A 26,491-nucleotide genomic window follows, 5' to 3' on the forward strand; every position below is an offset into this window, starting at 1 on the left:
GACACTGGTTGCCTCTAAGGTGCCTCTGGGCTCAAATCCTGCTGTTGTACGGCAGTCAAACACGGATACCCACCTAAACTAACCACTGGAGGGAGACAGAGAGCTGGCAGAGACTTCTCCGGAATGAAGGGACAGACAAACCTCTGCGTAAAATCCGGTGCTGCGTCTCCAGCTTGCAAAGGCCGCACCTCCCTCTGATTTGCAGAGTTTGGGGGAGCGATTCCCCTTTCCCGGAGGCGCCGCCAAAGGGGCTCCGCTTCTCCCCACGCGCCCCGCCGCGGCTCCTTCGCCGGTAAGTTTCAAGCGCAGATGAGGAGATGAGGGGGGCAACTTAAGGACCTGGCGACGTGTCTTATTTCAGTACTGGTGCATTGTTTGATTGAAATGGCCCTGGGCTTTTAAGGTGCCGCCAGATTATTTTGTTTTAAGGGCAGGGAATGGCTGGCAGGAGAAAGGGGTGGGAGGGGCAGGAAGGGGCCAAGCCAAAAGCAGCAGCTGATCCAGAGCTGTAACGCACGCACGCACGCACGCACAAATCCCACCGTCGAAGCTGCTCCCTGGTGGGGGGTGGGGGGGCGAGAGGGCTCTCCTCCTATGTGCGAAGCCAGGAGATCCCTGCAATGTATGGGGGGGGGGGGGGGAGACTGCTTTCCTGTGACTGAGGAATGCCTTGAGCTTGGCTTTCAGTGAGGTTGAAGAAAGGCGAGGAGGCTTGGCAACTCTGGCCAGGGCAATTCCTGGAGCCCTGGGGGCAGTGCCTGTGGAGGGAAGAATCTCACACACAATTTAAGCTATAACATAGAGTTGCCCCGTTAAGTGCTCCTTTATCCAGGGGGAACTTAGCCCTAGCCTGTTGTAATTGCAAAAGAATTCGAGGATCCACTTGGAGGTTAGCAACCCACGGTGGGGGCTTCAGGGAAGGAAGGGAGAGGTCAGGTCTGGAACTGAGCACCAGGGTGGCCACATTTGCAGAAGACACAAAATCATCCCTGATGGGGAAGCCTGGTGCAGGCTGCAGAGAACTCCAGTGTGGACAGGATGTTCAAGAAGCAGAACCTGGAACTAAATGGTTCGTTTGAAACATCTGTGATTATAGTTCCTGAAGCTGCTTACAAAATCCCCCAGTGCCTGAGAACACCAATAAAAGGGGATGAAAGTGGCAGTGATTAATTTTAAGTACAGGAACAAGCAGATAGTATTGGAAAAATCAGGATCATCCATTAGGAGCAGAAAATAGACACTGCGAACCTGAGGAAGTCAAGTAAAAATTCCATAACAAACAGCAATAAAGGTGTACCAAAAACATTGGAATAGCAGTGAGAGCTATCTCTGCAATAACTTCAACATATTCACAAACTCCTGATTGACTCGACGAATCTGAGAGTAGCTGAGCTGATAAAATTTAAGGGCAAAGCCCTGCGAGGAATAGCATCCCAGCAGAGTTCTGTGCGGTAATGCAACGCTAACAGTGCAGTCCTAAGGTGCCTTACCCCTTCCTAAGTCCATTGAAGTCAGTAGGCCCTGCAGAGTGTAACTCTATAGACTTATTTAGTGGATTTCTGTGCTGCATCTCCAAGAGACCTGCCCAAGGAAGTTGGCAGGATAAATCTGTTAAAATATCTTCTTGCACTGCATCTTTTTGGCTTCACAGAACAAGGACCTCTGCGCATTTGGTTATTTCTTGCCTTGAAAAAAGGATTGACTGCCGAGTAAGGAAACTCTGTGGTCTTGCTGGGAATACAGACTGGAGACCAGTTCCCAGGCGGAGGCCCTGAAAGGAGGATTCCTGCTGAGCCAGGCAGAGGCCAAGATGCAGGAAGAGCAGGTGAGACGGATCCAACCTGGGAGCTCCAAAGGGGCAACCGATGTAAAGGACTCTCCTACCAATCCCACTCCCCAATAAGCACCCAACATTTCCCCAAAACCAGACCATTTCCCAGGTTTTTCCCAGCACCATTCCTTCCCTCATCTGCCTCCCCGTGCCTGTCTGCTGTTTCAGGGGCTGACAGAAGGGCCTGCTGATTCCCCCAAGGGAGGTGAGGCTCCCTCAGATCGAGGGCAGAGACTGCAGTTCTGGGGCATGGAGCAGGGGCGGGAGGGAGGTAAGTAAGGGTGAATGGGGCACCTTGCAGCGTCTTCTCCTTTCTGCTGAGGAAGCCTGAAATTCACACGCTGCTGTCCCTCTTGAGGGAAACGGTCCTTTCCTCGAGCATCTCACATGGCTCATAAAAACTGTTGCCTACATCCAAATCAATCAAAAGAAAGGTATGGGGGGGGGGTTCACAAACACAAAATTGTTTATGTATCTAATCTCTATGTGGAGCACAGAAAACAAATTGCCTTGTTTTCACAGATTCTAGGAATGCAGTTTGATTTCTACTGTCAGCACTTTTGCTAGCTTGCCAGGACAAGAGAAAAGTGGGTAAGGGACTTCTCTGTGTGGCGATGTAAAGACCCAGGTTTCTTTACAGAAAGACAAACATCATAAAACATGATTGCATCTACTTCCATATGGTCGTCTTCTTTCTAATACATGTTTGTGCTATATCTAGAGTTACATAAAATAGCACTCAGGGCCTCTGAGGGCCTCTGCTTACGACTCAGAATTTGAGGGGCTCAGGGCTGTGTCCCACACTCATGTCCAAAGTTTGTATGGTGACCCATCGTGGGCTTGCCAAAGAGACTGAGAAAGTGTGTGTGGGGAGAGCACAGAGTTGAGGAGATGTGAGAAGATGGCAGATGTTGGTAAAGAGTTGGGTGGCAATTGGGTTGGCACTGAACTTCTCCCACAGCAGGTAGAGGGCAGAGAAGCACTTCCGAGGGTTGGGCAAGATTCTGGGCTGCTGAAGGAGCCATGCCAAGAGGGAGCCTCTGCTCACACGTGCCACTTTCTCTCACTTTTCCATGCACTGAACAGCTCCCACCTACTCTCCAGCTTGTATGGGGAATTTTCCTGGAAGCCAATCTGAGTTTACCCATAGTCCTTTTTCAGGAGGCAGGGAGCAAAAGACGGTCTTGCCAACCTATGAATTCTGAATTCCAAATTTTTCACTGTCACAACCTCACCCTCTCTTCTACCTACTATCATAACAGCTTTCCACCCCTCACTCCTGATTATTGTTTCAATGCGGGAGGGCAAGCAAAGATTGTGAGGCCGGAAAGGGAGAGAAAAAGGCGCAAAGAGCACAAGCCGCCCTTAGAGATGGCTGACCTGGGACCCACCAGTTCCTCGGCTTCTGGGAAGTGACGTCTTTGCACAGGCCCAAGAGCGTACCTGCTTTGCACTGGACCCCTTCCGGTCTGAATTACGGCCCTTTCCCCCTCTCAGTGAAAGGGATCCCCTTCCTCCAAAATCACCCTCAGTCTTGCTCAAATTGGCCCCATGTGAAGCATGGGAGTGCTCCCTGAATTGTGCAAATAGGTCATTGAGCCGCCCTAGGAGAGCTCCCTGGAGGCCTCTTCCCCCCCCCTCTCCTCCCTGCTGGCCAGGGGAGTAGTTGGGGAGCAGGGAAACAGATGAAGGGTAACCCTAGTTAAGTGCCTTCTTCCTTGTCAGGATCCTAGAGAAGGATGTGGCCATTTATCACCCACCCAGTCTCTGAAGGGCCCTTTCTGGGCCTGGGGGTTGCCAGGAGCCCAGGCCTGAGGCTGAGGAGGGGAGCAGCCTGCAGTAGGCCTCGAGGCAGCCTTTCCCTCAGACCTCAGGCCTCCTCTTGGCCCATTTCCCTGCAGGCTTCTGTTGCCCAGGCAACCTCCTAGCCTCAGGATTGGGCCTGGAGTCAGTGGAGGGGAGAGTGAGTATAAAAGGGATTATCTGAGGGGACAGGCTTCTTTCCCTCGAGATTTTTAGCCTGTTTTGTTTTGTTTGTTTGTTTATAACATTCGCATGCAGCTTTTCTACCCAAATTAGGCTTCCCAAGGGCATGGGTTAATCTGCCCAATCTCTGTGAGTGTATGTTTGTTTTCTTTTTTAAATTTAAGATCATGTTACAGTAGCAGTTTAAAAAAAGTAGGCTTTTTTCTTTCTTCATGCCTCATTTTCTGCCATGCAAGTGGGCACACCCTGACCAAAGACACTGTCTCCTGTGGAGGCAAGGAGGGTGCTCTCAGCCCTCCCCAGTTTAGCCTTTGAACCAGTCTGGTTGAACCATCCAGTTAAGGCCTTGATTGTTAACCACAGGCGCAAGATCTCTTTGGGGTCAGCAGTGAAGAGAAGCAGCCCCAGTCTGACAGACATAAATCTGAGTCTCAGACCTGCTTCACCTATTGAGGATAATTAAATTGCGGAGACTTGAGCTGATGAAGTGGCTGATATTAATGTAAGGCACTTCTGCCAGCTTTTTCCATGCACGGATTCAAGGTGCTTTCAACTAAGACTGTGGTTGTTGGAATACATTGTGGGATGTTTTCTTCTGCTAAAATCCTCTTGCTACAAAAACATCATGTTAAGCAGAGAGTGTGAGCGAGGGCAGAAACATTGCCGCTGCAGGGTTAATTTTCCCTGTGCGGGGAGATTTTAATTTCTAGCTGGAATCTCCCACCTACTGCCTCCAGTTAGCCTGCCCATCTCATTGTCTCAGAGCACAGGCGCTCATTTCCAGCCTATTCAGTGTATATCTTTAGAAAAAGGGTTTCCTAGCCTCTTTCTTTCTTACCACTTTTACCACGTATTGTCGAAGGCTTTCACGGCCGGAGAACGATGGTTGTTGTGGGTTTTCTGGGCTGTATTGCCGTGGTCTTGGCATTGTAGTTCCTGACGTTTCGCCAGCAGCTGTGGCTGGCATCTTCAGAGGTGTAGCACCAAAAGACAGAGATCTCTCAGTGTCACTGTGACACTGAGAGATCTCTGTCTTTTGGTGCTACACCTCTGAAGATGCCAGCCACAGCTGCTGGCGAAACGTCAGGAACTACAATGCCAAGACCACGGCAATACAGCCCAGAAAACCCACAACAACCATCACTTTTACCACCTTTCTTTCTTTACCTTACCACCTTTCTTTCTTCTCACCTTACCAGACAGCAATGAAAATACACTCTTGATGCCTTCTCCAGTGTCTCCTCTATCTGATGAAGGAAAAAGACCAGCCATGCAGACAGTTCAGGTATGGGAGGGAGCGGTGAGCACTGGGGACAGCAGCGTGGGCTCCTTCTCCATTGCAAGGCTCAGGGGATCGGACTCCTTCCCCTTGGTTCTGGTGCTGCAAGATGTCAAAGTTGGCCACTTTGAAGGTGGGAAAATAGTCACCCCTTGTGCAGCATTCCATGTTTGGAGAAGAAAAGAATCCTGTCCCCAAAACATTCCACCAGAAAAGACTTGCTCCTTTTAACCTACTTTTCTCTCTGATCAGGAACCCAAGCCTGCTTTTCACATCCTCCTTCTCTTCTACATTTAATTCTCACAATAGCAAGCAAGTGAGGTAGGTTAGGCTGAGAGACAGACAGGCCCAATGTCCCCAGACGAACTTCCATAGAAGCACGGGGATTCAAAGTCAGCCGTCCCAATTCCTAGTCCATCACTCTTCCCACTAAGCCACACTAGAATCTTGGGTCTTTTCCCCAGACCAGCTTTCTAGTGATGTTAAGAAATGCTTCTTTCTTCTCCTTCCAGGGTGGGGTGTCCTTTGAAGACGTGGCTGTGCATTTCACCCAAGGGGAATGGAGCTTGCTGAGCCCTTCCCATAGAGCTCTGTACAAGGAAGTCATGCTGGAGAATTTTGGGAACGTGGCCTCTCTGCGTGAGCATCCCTTTCTTCTGGGCTGTGCTTTGAGGAGTGACTGTAAGGAAGCCCCGGAAATGGCAGGACACACTCTGCCTGCCCCGGGCCCACTGACTTCTCTCTGCCCCTCTCCATGATCCTTCCTCTGATGTGGGAGGGGCTGTGGGTTTTCCTTGTGGGGAAGGAGCTGCTGCCTGGCAGTCCTGTGCCCGTCCCAAATGAGAGGGTGTCATAAGAGACGCCAGGAGTTCCTTCCACCTGGAGGGGTGGCAGTCTAAGCAGTGTCTTCCCTGCAGTCTAGGGTTTTCCTGGGCTGAGATGTGGCTGTGGTGGAAACCCTACTGGCTTCTCTACACTTACTTAGTTCTCAGGTTGCTTGGCATTGCTGAACTTATGTGCACACCAAGAGTTTTAATGTTTGTTTTGTGGATAAAAAGGACCTCACGTTGCCAAGCCGGACCTCATCTCCTGGCTGGAAGAGGAGGAGGAGGAGCTGTTTCCCCTGATCTCTCATGAAGAGGAGGGATTGGCAGGTAGGTGACCTGGGGTTGTGTGTTGCCTGCACTTCCTTCCAAAGGCTGTGGCATTTCTGTGTCCTTGTGTGTCCTCTTAGGTTGAGCTGCTTTTCAGACTCTTCTGCATGCTTGACTTACTCCTGATGTTCTTAGCATTTGATCCATAAGCACTGGAATCAGTTTGAGTATGGTTCTTCCGCATTTCTGCTCTCCCTCTTCATTTCTGCAGTTCTGAAGTCAGTTTATTTTTTTCTCAGGTGGCTTAATAATAATGAGAATTTTCTAGCGAAGGGACTGTCGTCATTGGAGGCATCATAGTGTTATGCACAAACTTGTGCCTTAGGTGTCCCTCTCACCAATCACAATAAGAGACACACACACCACGGAGTCCTGTAGAATGAAGCAATATATGATTGTTTAATTTAAACAATGGAGGAGCCCATTTTCACAGGAGTAGGTGGTCTCCTTGTGTCCTGAGCTCATCAAAATTACAATAGAAACACAGGCAATTAATACTTTCAGATAATCATAACAATATTACAATATTCTAATATTTGATATCTTACTGGCTCGTAACATATCTAGGGTCAGTTCTGATTTGAAGATGCAATTCTGGGCTGGCCCCTCTATTTGGGGGAATTCCAGTCTTCACAGTTTTTTTTTCCTCTGCCCTCATTTTGGAAGGACACTGTCTAACCTTTTACCTACTTTCTTCTTGGCATAATACTTTCAAGGGCGCCAATGAATCTCAATCTGGTGGATAGGAAGGGATGTTTTCCTATTCATGCCCTTTTCCCCAGTTTCTTATCAGCTTTAAGGAAGATAATACCACAGGTGGCCAAAACCAGCTTGCTGCGTCAAATCAGTTTTCTACAAAAGGCTCTCTGGTACTGATTTCAATTGGAATCTATAGAATAATATAACATATAATATAAGTGCAGCCCTAAAAGCAGTATACCAGTTCTTACAGAGTTTCAAGTCTTCTTGTTTCAAGTGTCAAATTCTTACAGGTTACATTACAAGTACTACTTTGGCTCCTGAGCATAGAAAAAGTGCAAAGCATGTAATACTGAAAAAGCATAGGTTTAGTATAGAAAAATAAGTATATAAAAAACCTCCAAATCTATATCCATCAATAGCACCCCCCCTTTATTTTCTCATATGATTGAAAATGAAGATGCTGCCTGTCTCTGCCTGATGAATCCTGAATGGTGTCAGGCTATGGATGACAGGATACAGCAGACAGATCCCTGGACCGTTGCAGCAACACACAGGTTCTTGGTCAAATGGCTTTTATTCAGAAATCAGATCATTTCCATATATGTGTCCGTAGGACTACTTAGAAGCAAGGTAGACATCTAAGCAGCAAAAGCAGAAGTTGATAGGAATGACATCATGTGAGAGAGACTTCTCTTTTAACATTCAAATCTGCTCTCCCCCCTCCCCCCATCATAAACAAGATTTTGGCGCTCTCCTGGTGTGAGAACGTTTCACATATTTGTAATATCAAAGTGAGTCACTAAGAAGCAAGACATAGCAAAAGCTGAGAGTACAAGGTCATAAACACAGATAAACACCTGTGGGGCCTGTAAGAGAAATAGTTATGAAACTGGTAAAATGACATTGAGTTACAGCAGGATACAGTGGTTCAGCAGAGAAGGATCATTCACATTGGCATGGATGGGGCTCAGAGATGACAAATGGGCAGCAGCTCCTCCGCCCATCTCTAAGACCACCTGCCGAACATGGTCCAAACTGGAGGGTCCTGTCTGGGTTGACTCAGAGTGAAGAGGCAAAAGTCAGCATCAGCAGGTTAAGTCAGCCTTCATGCGATGGAGCCCAGATCAGAAACAGTGGCGATGACCCTTTCAAGCCATGCTGCTTTTTCTGGTGCAGGAAGAAGTCCCCCTCCCTCCCTCATGCCACTTGGTCTTTTCCAGTGTTTTTTTTTAATATCCTGTTATATAAAAGGTAAGTAGTATTCCAGATGACTCAGCTCTTATCCTGGTGCGCCTCCAGAGGGTGGCACTGCGGTAGAAAACCCAGGCGAGGAAGCCCGTGCCTCCAGAGAGTGTGCCGGTGGTGGGAAGCACTGCGTCCTTCCCTCCCACCCACCCCACCTTCACTCGGCAGCAAGTCAGACGTGGAGGAGGCAGCAACTGCCCCCACCGCCTTTACCCTGCAGCAATTGGGGCGTGGAGCAGTTGGCAATGCCTACCCCCACTTCACCCTGCTGGGATCAGGAGTGGAGCAGGCAGCAATGCTCGAAGACACTTCATCTGGACGGGATTAGGATCAGAGTATCTGCTTTCAGGAACAGAACATTTTACCTTAAAAAATAAAACATACAATTGATACACACACAAAAGAACATACAGGGAACAATAGAGAAAATGAAAAAGGTAAAAACGTATCCCTCTTTCCCTAGTTGTCACGGTACGTCAGAGCAAAAGGCAGAAATACTCTATTAGTTTCAGTTTTCATTTATGTCAGGTTTCTTTCTTCTCCATCTGGCTGGCCCCCTCTCTTCAAACCCACTGTTGTTGTTCTATGAGTGACTATCCCTCTCCTATGAGTGATTATCCCTCTCTTACAAGATACTCTTCTCCCCACAAGCCCCCTTCAGATCACTTCCCCTCCTCATTAACTGACTCCGAGGAAAAGAGGAAGTTTTTAACATTGGATCATTTTGAGGCAGAAGGCCTCCACTGTATATACTGTATTTTGTCCGCTTGGGCTATATTTGTTACTGTACAAATGGCTACTCTGGCAATTTACTCAGCTTGGAATTTAGAAAGAATTGAGAAAGGGGGGGGGGGAGAACTGGGTGCTGACTGTTTGTGCTTAACCCCTGAGCACTCACAGAGTGCAAACAAAACCAATCCAAAGCAAAATAGAAAACTCTGACAAGAATATTCAGGGAATGTGCTTTCTCATCAACCCAGATTTCTCTTCCTTTCAGCAGGAGGCCTGTGGAAGTCACGGAATGAAACGGAAGAGTATCTGGTGACTAACGAAGAAACGTATGCATATGTGAAAGAGAGCTTTAAATACAATGATGCCCTGGTGAAGCAGAAGGGAAATCACCTATCTAAAAAGAATAATTTTGACCTTTTGCTGCAAAATGACTCTCAAGTGAAAAACATATATGAAGGAGAAAAACGTACTGAGTGCGCTTCTTCCAGAGAAAATAAGAAGAAAATATATAAATGCCTGGAATGTAGTAAATGCTTCAGTCAGAGTGGAAAACTTGCTGTCCATCAAAGAATTCACACTGGGGAAAAACCATATAAATGTTCGGAGTGTGGGGAAAGCTTCAGTGAGAATGGAAACCTTTCTTCCCATCAAAGAATTCACACAGGGGAGAAACCATATAAATGCCTGGAGTGTGGAAAAAGGTTCAATCGGAATGGAAATCTTGCTAACCATCAAAGAATTCACACAGGTGAGAAACCATATAAATGCCTGGAGTGTGGGAAAAGCTTCAGTGAGCCTGGAAACCTTTCTTCCCATCAAAGAATTCACACTGGGGAAAAACCGTATAAATGCCTGGAGTGTGGGAAAAGCTTCAGGGAGACTGGAAACCTTTCTTCCCATCAAAGAATTCACACAGGGGAGAAACCATATAAATGCCTGGAGTGTGGGAAAAGCTTCAATCGGAGTGGAACTCTTACTAACCATCAAAGAATTCACACAGGGGAGAAACCATATAAATGCCTGGAGTGTGGGGAAAGCTTCTATCTGAGTCGAGACCTTACTGTCCATCAAAGAATTCACACAGGTGAGAAACCATATAAATGCCTGGATTGTGGAAAAAGCTTCAGGCTGAGTGGCAGGCTTACTAACCATCGAAGAGTTCATACAGGGGAGAAACCATATAAATGCCCGGAGTGTGGGAAAAGCTTCAGTGAGAGTGGAAACCTTTCTTCCCATCAAAGAATTCATACAGGGGAGAAACCATATAAATGCCTGCAGTGTGGAAAAAGCTTCAGTCAGAATGGAAGTCTTACTGTCCATCAAGGAATTCACACAGGGGAGAGACCATATAAATGTCTGGAGTGTGGGGAAAGCTTTTATGTGAGTCAAGAACTTATTGTCCATCAAAGAATTCACACAGGGGAGAAACCATATAAATGCCTGCAGTGTGGAAAAAGGTTCAGGCAGAGTAGCAATCTTACTGCCCATCAAAGAATTCACACAGGGGAGAAACCATATACATGCCTGCAGTGTGGAAAAAGCTTCAGGCAGAGTAGCAGTCTTACTAGCCATAAAAGAATTCACGCAGGGGAGAAACCGTATAAATGTCTGGAGTGTGGAAAAAGCTTCCGTCAGCATGGAAACCTTTCTTCCCATCAAAGGAATCACACTTTGCAGAAACCCTAAAAATGCCTGGAGTGTGGAAAAAACTTCAATCACAGTGGAAACTTTATTTCCCATCTAAGAATTCGCTCCGGGGGGTGCTATAGAAATGCTTGGAGTTTTGATGGACATTTCTTCAGATAGACTGGCTTACAAAGTTAGAATGTAGCAATAGATCATAGGGATATGTACCATAGTTTAGTATAATTGCATCAAAGGTTTCAGAGATTAAAAGCCAAATCCTGAGAACCTGTCAACCCCAGCATATTGCTATTTTGTGGGGTAAGGGGAAGAACATGGTCCAGGGTGCAGACTGAGTGTGCTGAATTCCCTGGCATCCCTGACTGTATCCACTGCTCACAAATTGGTTCCTGATGATATCTCTCTGAGATACTCTGTGTTGCCAGTGACACTCAAGTGCACCCCGCAGATGAGTCACGTAGGATTACAATCCTGCAGGCGGGGCCCAAAGTTCTTTTGGAATTACATTTCCAGACCATAGAGATCAGCTGGCCTGGAGAAAACTAGAGCTTCAGAGATCATACACAATGGTATCTCATCCCCACTTACCTCCTTCCCTACTTCAAACTTTAGCCTCTCCAAGGACTGCCCTAAACCTCCAGGAATTTCGTAAACTAGAGATGGCCACCCTAGATGACCATCCGAGTCCATGAACCTCTTGCCTTCTGCCAGGCCAAGGTATGGCAATCATCTATAGGAATATATGACAGCACTTCAGCAAAGCTTTTAACAGCCCCCATAGTCCTCTGGCGAAGGGCTTCAATGTGTGACGTGTGGCAAAGGAAGCTCTTTATAGGTGTGGCAGGATGCTCATGGGGGAGCGAACGGAAACTAAATTATTTATTTTAAACATCTTTAATTATAGCCCCTGAATGCACTTACAGATCCCCAAGTGTCCAAGAACACAAAAGGTGATGAAAGCGGCAGCAATAAATTTTAAGTAGAGGAGCAAACCGATAGTATTGGCAAAATCAGCATCATCCATTAGGAGCAGAAAATAGATGCAATGAACCTGATGAACTCAAAGAAAATTCCTTAAGAAACAGCACCATTAAACATATGTTCTCTTGTGCAAGTAAGACATAGCTGGGGAATAAAGACCTATGAAAAGCAATAGTGGAGAAACATGAAATCTTTGGAATTTGTTTTTTATACTTATCCCAATTTTTAAGTATAGCTGCAAAGAACATGTTTTGTTTAATTGTTGATGGTTGTTTAATTGTTGTTGATGGTTGATGGTTGTTTAATTGTTGATGGTTGGCATTTTTGACATAACTTGCATTATGTTCTGCTGATGTGGAGGGTAAAGAATGTTAATCCAATCTGTGCAACCTTTATCTTTTATTATGTGTATTATATTTGTGATTCTAACAGCTGCATTGTATATCGTAAGGTCCAGATAGCTAAGTCCTTCCTGAGATCTCTTCTTTTTAATTGTGCAAAAAGCAATTCTAGGGCATTTATTTTTACATAGAAATTGATTTATTACTGCTTGCCATTGTTTTATCAGCTTATTTGGGAAATAAATGAGAGAAGTCTTGGTAGTATGAACGCTTTGATTGTATAGAATCTCATGCCATGATAGTTGTTGTTCATTCAATTTATAATTAGTTTTAATTTCCTTTATCTTTTGTAGGTGGTTATAATAAATTAATTGATTCAGATCAGATGAGATGTTGACTCCTAAATAGGTAAAGTGAGATTGAGCCCACTGATACTTGCTTTGCTTATGAATCATTATCTTCGTTGATTCTGCAATATTGATGAATAACAAATTTGATTTGGCCTGGTTTATTACTAAACCCGAGATATGGCTGAAATTAGAAAGTTCTGAATCAAGTTTCTGTAGGGATGTTATTGGTTGAATGATAATATAATAGGATATCATCTGCGAATAAGCTAAGTTTATATGATTTTTGATTGATTTCCACACCACGAATATGGTTGTTCTTCTTTATTGCTTCTGCTAGGGGTTCTAGTGCTTTAACAAAAAGGATTGGAGACAAAGGGCAACTCTGTCATGTCCCTCTATGTAGTTTGACATTTTTTGATGTAACTCCATTGGTCCTAATTTTAGCCACTGACAGTCCTAACTGCAGCCAGCTAAGCGGCAGCTTTCGTCGAAGAAACCATGTGGTTTCTTCCACGGCATCACTCCTTGGGTTTACCTGAATGAATCAACAACAGGTGAGCCACCAGTCCCTGAGGAAGTTGTCCTGACGAAAGCTGCCACTTAGCCGGCTGTAGTTAGGACTGTCAGTGGCTGATCTCCTCGGAGAAAGGGTCCAATTGAAGATCACTTGAGACACCTGCATTTAAGAAAAAATGGAGGAATTATTTGTTGGAATGTGTTCACCATCTTCTTAGCCCATGGAGTACATATCTTGCCCAAAGAAAAAACACTGAAGAAGAAACTCAGTTGGGGTTTGTGGTCCCCTATGGTCATTGAATTTATGAGAGACATTTTGTGGAATTCTTATTTGGTCATAGGATACAACGGAATACTCTGTAGAACTTTCACCTTGCTATAGAAAATAATGGAGTAAGGTGTGGTGTCCCCTATAGTTCATGCACTTATAAGGGGATTCTACGGAATGTTTTGTATAAAGAATAGGAATTATCTGTCTGTATAATATATATGAATGTTTGTGAATGAAATTATTATTGTAATTGCACTGTTTGCACAATATACTTGTCTACATCCTTCCATGAACTGCTCAAATGTGCTTTGGAAAGCAGTCAATTAATTGTTGTAAGATATCCTGCTCCTTATCCTGGCTGGGGTGAAGGGAAGAAGGGCATTACCTCCTGGTCTGCACCTGATCCCAACTGGGTTATTGAATCAAAAGACCCACAACAGTAAGGACTAGCAACTTAACATAAAGTCTACAAAGTACAGCACACACTTATGGTGTAAGTTACTAACCACTTTTATGTACAATATTAATCACAAAGGCCACTAGCCTGTTCCTTTTCAATACAAAATGAACACAAGGATTGCACAAACACTCCCCTATGGGGAAGACATCCCAAAATTGTCTCTTAATGAAGCGAGTCACTCCTTTTTACTTAATCACAGTGGTCAAATAATGAACACATTCCAATATGTCACCTGACAATTTATATCCATTTCAGAGCTAGAGGAGAGGGTGTAGCTTTGTGGAACCACACAACCACCAGTATATAGCACCCTTGATAAAGAAGATAGGAAACAGGAGTTAAGCTTGCGCCCTGTTGAGTGCACGGTGGCTTTCCGTCCTCCCTGCAGGGCTGGCGTCCTCTTTGTGGAATCTCCTGACTGGGGGCTGTTCATTGGAATGTGTTCATTATTTGACCACCGTGATTAAGCCTGGCCGTCATCGGAAATGGGGGCTAGATGAGTGTGAGGGTGGGTGTTTGACCTGGACCTTCACTGGCACCTCTTCCCCCCTCCCTAACAGGGATGCTTGCTCTCCGGGGGGGGGGGCGCTATTGGCAGAAGTGGGAATCGCGGCCTCCTCATTGGCTGTGTGAGCAGGGTTGTCGGGGGAATGTGAGGTGGGTGCTCCTGGTGGCATCTGCACCTCGCCTTGCTGCACTCAGGCACCAGCAGGACACTTCTGCAAAAGTCCATAGGGCGCCATGGAGAAGCACCCCATTTATGTCAACGCACGAGCTACGACGTTTCCTTGGGGTTTAAGACTGAGCTGTTAAATGAATGATTCTGAAAGAAAAACCTGTTTTGAACAAGTGACAGGAATAAGCCCATATCTCGAATGAATGAAAGACGGTATGTCAGGTTCATTTAAGCAACATCATCATGGTACTCATGAGTCAGTTGTAGACTCCCCCCACAAATTTAATTTCCAGGATTAGTTCTAGATTCCAGAGAAACAAATGACTGGGAATATCATTAACCAAGAACATCTACGAATGACAGTATTTTCCATATTTTCCCCCATGCACAAACCAGGCAAATTACTTTTGTTTTTATTTTAAATCCTTATATCTAATTCTGAACCACACCTTAGAATTTGGATCAAAAACTCCACCCATCAAGGCCAGAGACGGATGGGAGGGGTAGTGTTTACAGACCTGAGGCAAGCCCGAAGTTTGCAGAAAAATCTAGAAAAACAATTGCACAATTTTAACAAAACATCAAAATGTTAGAATATCTTTCTTTTAGAGATGAACATCTTGTGAGACTTCTGAAATCTTGGTGGCTATTTGGTGGGGGTGGGGGGCTGCTAAGCAACCACAAGAATATTACTGAACCTTCCAAATGTTTGTATCTTTCAAAGGCTCCGGCAGAAGAGACTGATAAAGGTAAGAAATGTAAGGAATAGAAGGAAGCAGAGAAGAAGGAGAAGAGCTGAAGTGGAGAGAGAGCAGAATAAAAGGTCATTGAAAGGCAAGGAAAGCTGAATACTATGGAGGAAAGTTGAAAGTGGGTTGGTTGGTGGGTTGGATGGATGGATGGAGAGAAGGAATCGGGGAAAGGAGAGACTACAGAAGTTGTGAGGGGAAGGGAAAGAGGATGTGGAGGAGGATGTGGAGCCTCGTGCAACTCCTCACAGGTACCCATTTGTTCTGTTGATTATGGCTAGTACTTCTGTGTTTGTGGGCATCGTTTCAGGGACCTGAAGAAACCTTTGTTGTTCTTGCGTGAGCAGATCACGGCCCTCCTGCTCCCCCTCCATTTCTGAGTCACAAGAACCAGGAGATTTCCAGTTGCCTCTCTTTCCAGGGAACAGGAACCCCCTCGGAGGCACCAGCTCCCTAACCACTGAACCAACTGGGCACACTTAACAAGAAGCCCTACAATATTAGGGAGGGGGCACCCATAGCCCCATGCCCTGTGCCTTATCTGAGCTATGGGGAGCGGCTATGATTGGGCATGGGGTGTGTGTGTGTGTACAGCTGTTGGGGAGAGATGCAACAGGCTGCAGATTTAGCATCCTAAGCTGTGTCCGGACAGGGGAAGGGAGCGCCTGGAATTTCTCTTAGTGCGGGCCCTAATGGCTACACCATGGTTTCTGCTGGCCTAACTTTATTCCTCTGTTGGGGGCAAGCCCAGGAGCTGCAGACTCTTAGGGAGCCACTTAAGTCCAGCTCTGTCAGGAGGACACCTCTGGCACCTCTCCCTTCTGCACTGTGCCACATCTCCTGCTAAGCCAGCATACTTGATGGAGACCTTGGCCTCACGCCGGAGTGCACGGGAGTAACTCTTAGTTGGCTTCCTACACTCTTCCAGCTCAGGGTTTAGGACTACATCACACATTGTCTCGAAACGCCATTCTCCAACTGTCCTAAGGCTGGCCAAATCTGTACCTTCTAAGCAGCTCTTCTGCTACCTGGACTGGTGCTTACCTAGAGCGCTTCAGATGCTTCAGGAGTTGGGCTTGTAATAATTTATTTTTGATGACAGGCACGAGAACCTCAGAGTTTATTCAGCCGTATGCTGTGCAAAGCTCATGTTTCGGCATTGGAATGCTTCTGTGCATTTTTCCTGGAAGCAAAATAATGTTTGGGCTCTTTACGTTAGACATTTCTGCTCTTCTTTTCTCCTCAGTGGAGACCCAAAACAGCTCCTGTCCTTCCCTCCCTCCAGCCCCCCTCCCTCAATTTTGTCTTCTGGTTTCAGGCCACAAAACCAGCTGATGGCCAAGACCTTTCCAGTCACCCCCAGAGCCTAATAAGGAGCATGCCCGGAAGGCCTGGCCAGCAGCCCCAGTGGAAAGGGGCCCCTCCCAAGAGCCTGGCAGAGTAAAGCGAGAGGGCAGAGCCCAGAAGGCTCCTCCAGTGCCAGCTGCCTGAGTGGAGGCATCAGAGGAATTGGAGGTGTCCCCTCTTCCCCTTCACTACTGACCCTGCTCCCTTCTCTCCTTTGCTCTCTCCCATTTCTTCATGTTGCTGCAAGAGCTATCATATGAACACACATGAAGGTGCTGCCTCAGTCCATCGAGGACAGTATTGTCTGTTCAGACTGACAGCTGCTCTCCAGGGCTTCAGGCTTTCCCATCCCCTCCTGCCTGATACGTTTCTAACTGGAGGTACTGGGGCTGAGCCATGGCGAAGTGGAAGGGCATCTCCTTGGCATGCAGAAGTTCCCAGGCTCAGTCCAAGGCACCTGCAGCTATAGGATCTGGCGGTCTGTGATGGGAAAGGCCTCCGCCTGAGACCCTGGAGAGCTGCTGCCCACCTGAATAGACAATAGCCCTTGGCAGTCACTGGGGCAGCCCCTGGAAGAGGGGAGAGAGAGAGACCCTGTGAGGATCTGGGCCGGGGTCTCTGCCTGCTGTAGGGGAGGCTAGGCAGACGGTGTGGCTTACCTGCCTGGGAAGGCCCCAACCAGTGGAGAGAGGTTCAGGGTGGGTGGCAGGGTGTGTAGAAGGTCAGGGTCCACCAGGAAGATCTGGCCAGGACCCCTCCCCCTCTCTCAGTAACAGATTGACAACTGCAAGGCAGGATTCTGGCCTGGATGGGCCACTGATATGATCCAGCCAGGATTTTACGATGTTCTTCTGTGGGAATATAAAGAGGTGGAGGGCATAAGGAGGTGAGGGAGTCCTGCCTGTCCCTGGAAGGGTCTCCTCTGGGGCTGCCTCTCCATCCATACCCCCACCCTGCGGTGACCCCTTCCTAGCCCGTCAATGCCTCCAGCAGCCTCTCCCTCTTGCCAGCCAGCCAACTGGTCCTTGCTGCTTCTCTCCTCTTCCTTTCCTGCCCTCCGAGTCCAGCATGGCTCGCCCTGTTGGATTCTCGGACGGTGACTCACTCAGGGTGGCTGGGCAGGAGTCTGCTCTCCCTTGCAAAGACCTCTTCGAGAATCCCCCAAGACCCGGGCCCAGGAAATACTTTAGCTGGCACAGAAGGAGAGATTGCAGGGTTTACATCCAAGTAAGGTGCAAACAAAGCTCAAAGGAAACAGACTGAGAAGTGAGCCCTAGGAAATGCGCCCCCCCAGCCATCGAATTGAAGCTGTCCAAAATGTCACATTGCAGCTGAAAAGCCCACATCATTTGGAGCATGTTCTTTATCACAAAATAAGCCCAAAGAGAGCCAACACAGAAGTTGGTGGGCTAGAGTACGTGTCTAGACTTGAAAAACGCTCGTGTGTGCAAGTGCGTGTGCGTGTTTTAATCTTCTTGTCCATTGGGGGAAAAGTTTCCAGAGTTGAGCAGAGTTACAATTATGGGGGAAGCGCTCATTTACACGTGCAGCCAGTCCCCTCCCCGAAATGGTCCAGAACAGAAAAAGCTGAACCATGTCTGGGCTTCGTATCTCTGCTCTCAGGCAAAAGAGTGGTGAGGCAGACGGGACAATGACACTGAAAGGTGAGCTGGGAAAAAGGGTGTGACATTTTTCTGTGGTTCCTGGGAGGGGGGCAGGATGTGGGAGAGTTTGAGTAGGATATTCTCCTTGCTGTATTAGTTCCTTACTTGCAAGGAGGGGGGTGTTCTTTTATACAGGGAGCATTTAGAATGAGAGGCAGCATGGTGTAGTGGTTAGAGTGTCAGACTAGGAACTGGGAGAGCCAGGTTCAAATCCATGGTTCTTCCATGGAAGCTTGCTGGATGATCATGGGCCAGTCACGCTCTTTCAGCCTAACCTACCTCACAGGAATGTTGTGAGGATAAAGTGAAGATGAGGAAACCGTCGTAAGCCTCCTGGGTTCCCTATCAGAGGAAAAGGCGGGGTATAAATGCAGTACATAAATAAAGGCGCCATGACACAGTGGACAAGGGATATCCGGAGCAACTTCTCTGAAGGACTGGGGTAGATCTCTCCGTAATATGCAAGGGGCTTTCTCTCCTCAGGGGGCCTTCAGGGTGAGGAAATGGTCGAGTGGGAAATCCACCAGGAGGTGGAAGAGGTTCCTCCTATGCAATTCCCTTTCCTAGCCAATTCTGACCCAGTCAGACCCTGCTTAGCATCCAAGCCCTGACCAGATGGGGCTATACCATGCCACCTTCCCTCCCAATGGTTCAATGAGGGGAAGCCCAACAGGTGTTCTGTCCAGAACTCAGATGGCTTGATCTGGAGTGTGCAAACACGATTGGAGAGATAGCAGGATTGGAGTCCAGCGGCTCCTTATTGACCAGCCAGATTTTCATGAGTAAATTTTGGAGAGTCACAGCGCCCTTCTTCAGAACTTCTGAATCTGGTTGGCCTCTGAGGTGCCACTGGGTTCAAATCCCGCGGTTCTACTGCATGCCAACACGGCTACCTAAACTATCCACCGGAGGGCGACAGAGAGACCTGGCAGAGACTTCTCTCCTGCCCCTCCCTCTAGGTGGAGGGACAGAAGAAACCACTGCATAAAATCCGGTGCTGCGTCTCCAGCCTGCTAAGGCCTCCCTTCCCCCCCGCTCCCATGTGCAGGCTTCAGGGGGGCGAGTCCCCCTTCCCGGAGGCGCGGCCAGGAGGAGGGCTGGCGAGGCTTCGCCAAAGGGGCTCCGCTTCTTCCCACCCGCGCCGCAGCAGCTCCTTCGCGGTGAGTTTCCAGCGCAAAGGCGGAGGGGGCCGCCGGGCCAGGCTGCCGGATCGCAAGGAAAGCAAAGAGATCTCGGGGCGTCTGAAAGACCAGGCGACGTTTCTAGTTTATTGTTGGATTGAAATGGCGCCGGGTCTTTAAGGTGCCGCCAGATTATTTTGTTTTAAGGGAAGGGAATGATCGGCTGGAGAAAGGGGGGGCGCAGGAAGGAGCCAAGCAAAAAACAGCCGCTGATCCAGAGCTGGACCCCGACCCCTGGCCTCCGAAGCTGCTGCCTGGTGGCGGGTGGGGGAGAGGGGGCTTACCTTCTTTGTGCAAAGTCAAGAGGTCCCTGCAAGGCATGCAGGGGCGGGGATGCTTTCCTGTGACTCGGGAATGCGCTCTGGCAAAGGCAATTCCTCGAGATCTGGGGGCAGTGCCTGTGGCAGGAGGACTCTCACCCAGAAGCTAGAATCCGCCTGGGCAACATAGAGTTGCCCCGTGAAGTACTCCTTTCTCCAGGGGGGAACTTAGCCCAAGCCTGTTGTAATTGCAGGAGAATTCCAGGATCCACTTGGAGGTTAGCAACCCACGGTGGGGGCTTCAGGGAAGGAAGGGAGAGGTCAGGTCTGGAGCTGAGCGCCAGGATGGCCACGTTTGCAGAAGACACAAAATCATCCCTGATGGGGAAGGCTGGCGCAGGCTGCAGAGACCTCCAGCATGGACAGGATGCCCAAGAAGCAGAACCTGGAACTAAATGGTTCATTTGAAACACCTGTGATTATAGTTCCTGAAGCTGCTTACAAAATCCCCCAGTGCCTGAGAACACCAATAACAGGGGATGAAAGTGGCAGTGATTAATTTTAAGTACAGGAGCAAGCAGATAGTATTGGAAAAATCAGGATCATCCATTAGGAGCAGAAAATAGACACTGCGAACCTGAGGAAGTCAAGTAAAAATTCCATAACAAACAGCAGCAATAAAGGTGTACCAAAAACATTGGAATAGCAGTGAGAGCTATCTCTGCAATAACTTCATATTCACAAACTCCTGATTGACTCGACGAATCTGAGAGTAGCTGAGCTGATAAAATTTAAGGGCAAAGCCCTGCGAGGAATAGCATCCCAGCAGAGTTCTGTGCGGTAATGCAACACTAACAGTGCAGTCCTAAGGTGCCTTACCCCTTCCTAAGCCCATTGAAGTCAGTAGGCTCTGCAGAGTGTAACTCTATTATAGACTTATTTAGTGGGTTTCTGAGCTGCATCCCCAAGGAAGTTTATGGAGTATAACTGTTAAAATACCTTCTTGCACTGCAGGTGTCCCTGTGCGCTCACAAAGCATCTTCTTGGCTTCACAGAACAAGGACCTCTGTGCATTTGGTTATTTTTTGCCTTGAAAAAAGGATTGACTGCCGAGTAAGGAAATTCTGTGGTCTTGCTGGGAACACAGACTGGAGACCAGTTCCCAGGCGGAGGCCCTGAAAGAAGGATTCCTGCTGAGCCAGGCAGAGGCCAAGATGCAGGAAGAGCAGGTGAGACGGATCCAAACTGGGAGCTCCAAAGGGGCAACCGATGTAAAGGACTCTCCTCCCAATCCCACTCCCCAATAAGCACCCAACATTTCCCCAAAAACCAGACAAGAAAGACTCATTTCCCAGGTTTTTCCTAGCACCATTCCTTTCTTAATCCGCCTCCCTGTGCCTGCCTGCTGTTTCAGGGGCTGTCAGAAGGGCCTGCTGATTCCCCCAAGGGAGACGAGGCTCCCTCAGATCGAGGGCAGAGGCTGCAGTTCTGGGGCATCGAGCAGGAGCGGGAGGGAGATAAGTAAGGGTGAATGGGGCACCTTGCCTCGTCTTCTCCTTTCTGCTGAGGAAGCCTGAAATTCACACGCTGCTGTCCCTCTTGAGGGAAAGGGTCCTTTCCTCGAGCATCTCACATGGCTCATAAAAACTGTTGCCTACATCCAAATCAATCAAAAGAAAGGTATGGGTTTTTTTTTTTCACAAACACAGAATTGTTTATGTACTGGCATTTATGGTATTTCTTCCCAGTAGTGGTAACCTTCAAGATCTTCCCTCCTGTGATTCCTCCCAGTCGTGTGTCTTCAAGACTGGTGTGAAATCCCTTCCCTTGGTGCTGGAAGTGGGGCGATGCTGCGTTACTGTATTTTATGTGGAGGTGGCATGTGTGAAAGGCCTTCTCTTTTGCAGAATCCCCGAGGCTGTCTGGGTTTTGCTCTATCTCTTTCCTCACGTTCTGTTCCCTTCTGTCTTAATTAGTGTGGATTAAGGGTCTTGTTTTCACATGCATGTATATGGAGAGGGCTCCTTCGACCTGAGAGGAGATTGAAAAGGATGGGGATGTAAGAGAGAAGGCTGCTCTGTTTTCACGTGTTCCTGCATGCTGTAGAGGGAGGGGGCAGCCTGAAATCCTTAGGAGGCGATTCCAAAGGAGGGGTCTGTAAGAGAAAAGGCTCTTCTCTGCAGCCTCTCAGATTCAACCCTGATAAATGGAAGGATGCCAGACACGGGCCCTCTCGATCAGTGGTTTCCAGACTTTTTGATATAGTGACCCACAAGTCCAAACTTTGTATGTTGACCCATCGTGGGCTGGCCTAAGAGACTGAGAAGGTGCAGAGGGGGGAGTGCAGGGTTGAGGAGAAGAGAGAAGGTGACAGATGTTGGCAAAGAGTTGGGTGGCAAGTAGGTTGGTGCTGAACATCTCCCACAGCAGGTGGAGAGCAGAGATGCACTTCTGGAGTTTGGGCAAGGCTTTGGGCTGCTGAAGGAGCCGTGCTACAAGGGGGCTTATGCTCGCACATGCCACTTTCTCTCCTCCTCTCACTTCTTCATGCACTGAGCAGCTCCCACCTACTCTCCGGCCTGTTAAGAGGAATTTTCCTGGAAGCCAATCTGAGTTCATCCATAGTGAATTCAGCTTTCCAATCCCCCCCCCCTTATTTTCACAATGAGGGAGGGCCTAGGAGAGCTCCCTGGAGGCCTGTTCCCCCACTTCCCCCCCCCACACACTGCTGGCCAGGGGAGTGGTTGGAGAGTGAGGAAACCAGTGAACAACAACCCTAGTTAAGTGATGTGGCCATTTATCACCACTCAGTCTTTAAAAGCCAAGGGGGTGCCAGGAGCCCAGGCCTGAAGCTGAGGAGGGGGAGCAGCCTGAAGTAGGCCTCAAGGCAGCCTTTCCCTCCGGCCTCCTGGCGGCCCTTTTCCCTGCAGGCCTCTGTTGCCCAGGCAACCTCCTAGCCTCAGCATTGGGCCTGGAGACAATGAAGGGGAGAGCAGGAGCCAATGGCTGAAGAGGAGGTGGGTCTTGGAGAGCAAGTATAAAAGGGATTGTCTGAGGAGACAGGCTTTTTTCTCTAGAGATTTTTAGCCTGTGTTTTATTTATGTATTTAAAAAATTAGCATGCAGCTTTTCTGGCCATGGATTAATTTGCCCAGGCTCTGTGACTGGTTTTTTTTTAATTTAAGATCATGTTACTGTAGTGTTTAAAAAATTAGGCTTTTTTCTTCATTCTGTCTGGGTTCTTCATGCCTCATTTTCGGCCATGCAAGAAGGCACACCCTGACTGAAGACGGTGTCTCCTGGGGAGGCAGGGAGGGTGCTCTGGGCACTCCCCAGTTTAGCCCTTGAACTGGACCGGTTGAACCAGCCAGTTAGGGCCTTTCCTTGCTCCAGGGCCAGGATAGTGGTGTGTGGTGCTATAGATTATTAACCACAGGTACAAGATCTCTTTGAGGTCAGCAGTGAAAGAAACAGCCCCAGTCTGATACATCTATAAACCTGAATCTCAGACCTGGTCCACCTATCCAGGAGAATTAAGTGGTGGAGACCTGAACTGACAGAGTGGCTGGTATTAATGTAAGGCACTTCCCCCTGCTTTTTCCATGCACGGATTCAAGGTGGTTTCAACTAAGACTGTGGATGTAGGAATACGTTGTGGGATGCTTCCCTCTGCTAACATCCTCTTGCAACAGAAATGCATCATGTCAAGCAGATAGAGTGAGTGAGGGCAGAAACTGCAGCGTCAGTTTTCACTGTGCAGAGAGATTTCAGTTCTTAGCTGTGCCTCAGAGCACAACCCCTCATTCCCAGCACATTCATTCTGTATCTTTAGAAAAAAGGATTCCCCAGCCTCTTTCTTTCTCACCTTCCCAGACAGCAATGAAGATACACTCTTGACGGCTTCTCCAGTATCTCCATGTGGTGAAGGGAAAAGGCCAGCCATGCAACCAGCTCAGGTAGGGGAGGGAGCAGTCACTGGGGAGGCGTCCAGAGGACAGCAGGGTGGGCTCCTTCTCCATTGCAAAGCTCAGGGGACTTCTTCCCCTTGGTTCTGGTGCTGCAAGATGTCACGGTTGGCCACTTTGAAGGTGGGAAAATGGTCACCCCCTGTGTAGCATTCCATGTTCAGAGAAGAAAATAATCCTGTCCCCAAAACATCCCACCAAAAAGGATTTGCTCCTCTATGTGGACATCTCTAGCCTCTTCCTCAAAAGGCTGCTAGTCCCCTGCAACTCAGGACCACCCCCTCTGGCCCCAAGATGCCCCCAAAAAGGGCTGGGAGGAAAGAGCCCAATGTCCCCTCGGGGCTCTTTTCCCTCCTCTTTGCTGGTGTTCCACTTTGGTTTTACTATCCCTGGTTTTGTTTGTTCTTTATTTTATTATTTTATTTTTATCCCAGTTTTCTCTCTGATCAGAGAACTCAAAGCTGCTTTTCACATCCTCCTCCTCCACTTAATTCTCAAAACACCAACCTTGTAAAGTAGGTTAGTCTGAGAGACAGACAGGCCCAACATCCCCAGGAGAGCTTCCGTAGAAGCGCAGAGATTCAAACTCAGCTGTCCCAAGTCCTCATCCGTCCCTCCACCCACTAAGCCACACTAGAATCCTGGAACTTCTTTCTCGTACACCTGCTTTCTAGTGATGTTAAGAAATGCTTCTTTCTTCTCCTTCCAGGGTGGGGTGTCCTTTGCAGAGGTGGCTGTGCATTTCACGCAGGGGGAGTGGAGATTGCTGAGCCCATCCCAGAGAACTCTCTACAAGGAAGTCATGATGGAGAATTTTGGGAACGTGGCCTCTCTGGGTGAGCATCCTTTTCTTCTGGGCTGTGCCTTGAGGAGTGACTGTAAGGAAGCCCCTGATATGGCAGGACACACCCTGCCTGCCCCGGGCCCACTGACTTATCTCTGCCCCTCTCCATGATCCTTCCTCTGATGTGGGAGGGGTTTTCGGTTTTCCTCTCAGGAAAAGAGCTGCTGCCTGGCAGGAATTGCCTGCATGAGAGGGTATCACAAGAAGAGCGAGGAGTTGCTTGGATCTGGAGAAGGTGGATGGGGAGCAGTCTAAGCAGGGGCTTTCCTCCAGCCTAGGCCTTGCCTTACCTGGGCTGAGATGTGACTGAGGAAGAAACCCTGCTGGTTTCTCTGACACTTACTTAGTTCTGAGGTTGCTTGGTGTTGCTGAACTTATGTTCACATTGAAGAATTTTAATGTTTGTTTGTTTGTTTTGTGGATAAAAAGGACCTCAGGTTGCCAAGCCTGGCCTCATCTCCTGGCTGGAGGAGGAGGAGCTGTTTCCCCTGATCTCTGATGAAGAGGAGGGATTGGCAGGTAGGTGTCCTGGGGTTGTGTGTTGCCTGTGCTTCCTCCCAAAGGCTGTGGCATTTCTGTGCCCTTGTGTGTCCTCATAGGTTGAGCTACTTCTCGGGCTTTTCTAAACACTTGGCTTATTCCTGATATTCTTAGCAGTTGACCCACAAGCACTGGAATCAGTTTGAGTCTTGTTCTTCTGCATGTCTGCTCTCTCTCTTCATTTCTGCAGTTGTGGAGTCAGTTTATTTTCTTCCTCGAGTGGCTTAAATAATGAGGATTTTCTAGCTCTGAGGGGACTGTCATCATCGGTGGCCTACATACACCCCTTTCCCATATGATTCAAAATGAACACACTGCCTGTCCTTGCCTTGGGATGCCTAAAGTCATCATTTTCATATTGCTGTATCGATCTACCATCGTGATAATAGATGCAGCAGGTTCTCTGAATTCCCAATTCTAATTTTCAAAGAGTAAAGAAAAGGGCCTATCTCTGCAATGGAAGAGGCAATAACAACAACAACATTTGATTTATATACCGCCCTTCTGGACAACTTAATGACCACTCAGAGCAGTTTTCAAAGTATGCCATTATTATCCCCACAACAAGACACCCTGTGAGGTGGGTGGGGCTGAGAGAGTTCCTAGAAGCTGTGATTGACCCAAGGTCAGCCAGCTGGCTTCAAGTGGAGGAGTGGGGAATCAAACCCGGCTCTCCAGATTAGAGTTCCACGCTCTTAACCACTACATCAAACTGGCTCCTTTAAAAAAAATGCTGGATGTTCAGGGAACCTGCTGCAGCTGTTATTACAATGGTTGGTCAATAGAAGAAGCAACATGAAAATGACTTTTTAACAAAAAAAACCCCATCAAAACCAGAAGTGGAGGCAATCAACAAAAAGTGGGTTGGAAGCGGGTGGGATGAGACAAAAAAAGGAGGAAACATTATTCACAAAAGAACAAAGGCAACTCAGAATATGCTTCCAAAAAAGCTGAGGTTGGAAATGGTCTCAAAAGAACCAGAAAAAAACAGAGAACAAAGAGAAAACTTGAAGTGAAAACTAAAGGCAAAAAAAGTGTGCAGAAAAGAGTGGTACGAGGCCAGACCCAAGATGGGGAGGGGGGGGAAGTGTGCAAAACAATCTAAAATGAGCTTGGCTGGGTTTTAAATGTTGAAGCGGTCTTTTAGTTCTTGGTCATATGAAAATGGTCAAGCTCCTTCTCCCACGTCAGATTGCTTATGCTGATCCTAGCCAAATATTGTCCTATCCAATTGTCAGCAGCTCTCTGGCCGGGGATGTTCCCAGACACTGCTACCCATGAGAGCTCTTTAACTGGAGATGCCTGTGATAGGAAAGTTGAAAAATGACCCACCACAACTCTACACAGATCTCATAGGAAGTCACCCCTGCCCCCCATCACTGAGGAGTGTTGTAAGTGAATCTGAAGGGCCTGGCACATGGAAATTTTCACCTGGACAGCAACCCAATATAATCTTGCAGCTGAACCCCCTCCTGTCCCAGCCTATTTTGAACCCTAGGCCTGACTAATCTTCTTATCAATGGATGGCCTATTGTCTGGAGCAGCCAGTCAGGAAGCTGATTTCGGTCCCCAAGGAAAATTCTGAAGGGGTTCTAAGAGGGGAAGGGCTGATCCAGAGAGAAGGGGGGTGGGACAGATGGAGTGCTGATTGCATTGGAAGGGGAGCAAGGCTGGCCCTAAGTGGACTCGGAAGTAGCACGTACTTTGGGTCAACAGCTGAGTGTTCTGGGAAGGCCAGCGCCGGATCTAGGGTTGCCCATGCCCGGGGCAATC

The 26,491-nt window shown here is 47.9% G+C and overlaps 1 protein-coding gene across 1 annotated transcript in view; it reads left to right on the forward strand.

Moving 5' to 3' along the window:
• Positions 1 to 5,025: 5,025 nt before the first annotated feature.
• Positions 5,026 to 26,491, forward strand: part of LOC129329310 (zinc finger protein 420-like) — a 33,119-nt gene continuing 11,653 nt past the window's right edge. Inside the window, exons 1-5 of the mRNA XM_054978812.1 lie at positions 5,026 to 5,102; positions 5,609 to 5,735; positions 6,155 to 6,250; positions 9,195 to 10,559; positions 18,041 to 18,047. Coding sequence (XP_054834787.1) covers positions 5,040 to 5,102; positions 5,609 to 5,735; positions 6,155 to 6,250; positions 9,195 to 10,559; positions 18,041 to 18,047 — 1,658 coding nt within the window. The 5' untranslated portion in view covers positions 5,026 to 5,039. The remainder of the gene's footprint in view (positions 5,103 to 5,608; positions 5,736 to 6,154; positions 6,251 to 9,194; positions 10,560 to 18,040; positions 18,048 to 26,491) is intronic.

This window comes from Eublepharis macularius, chromosome 4 (genome assembly GCF_028583425.1).
Source record: "Eublepharis macularius isolate TG4126 chromosome 4, MPM_Emac_v1.0, whole genome shotgun sequence".
Classification (NCBI taxonomy): Eukaryota; Metazoa; Chordata; class Lepidosauria; order Squamata; family Eublepharidae; genus Eublepharis; species Eublepharis macularius.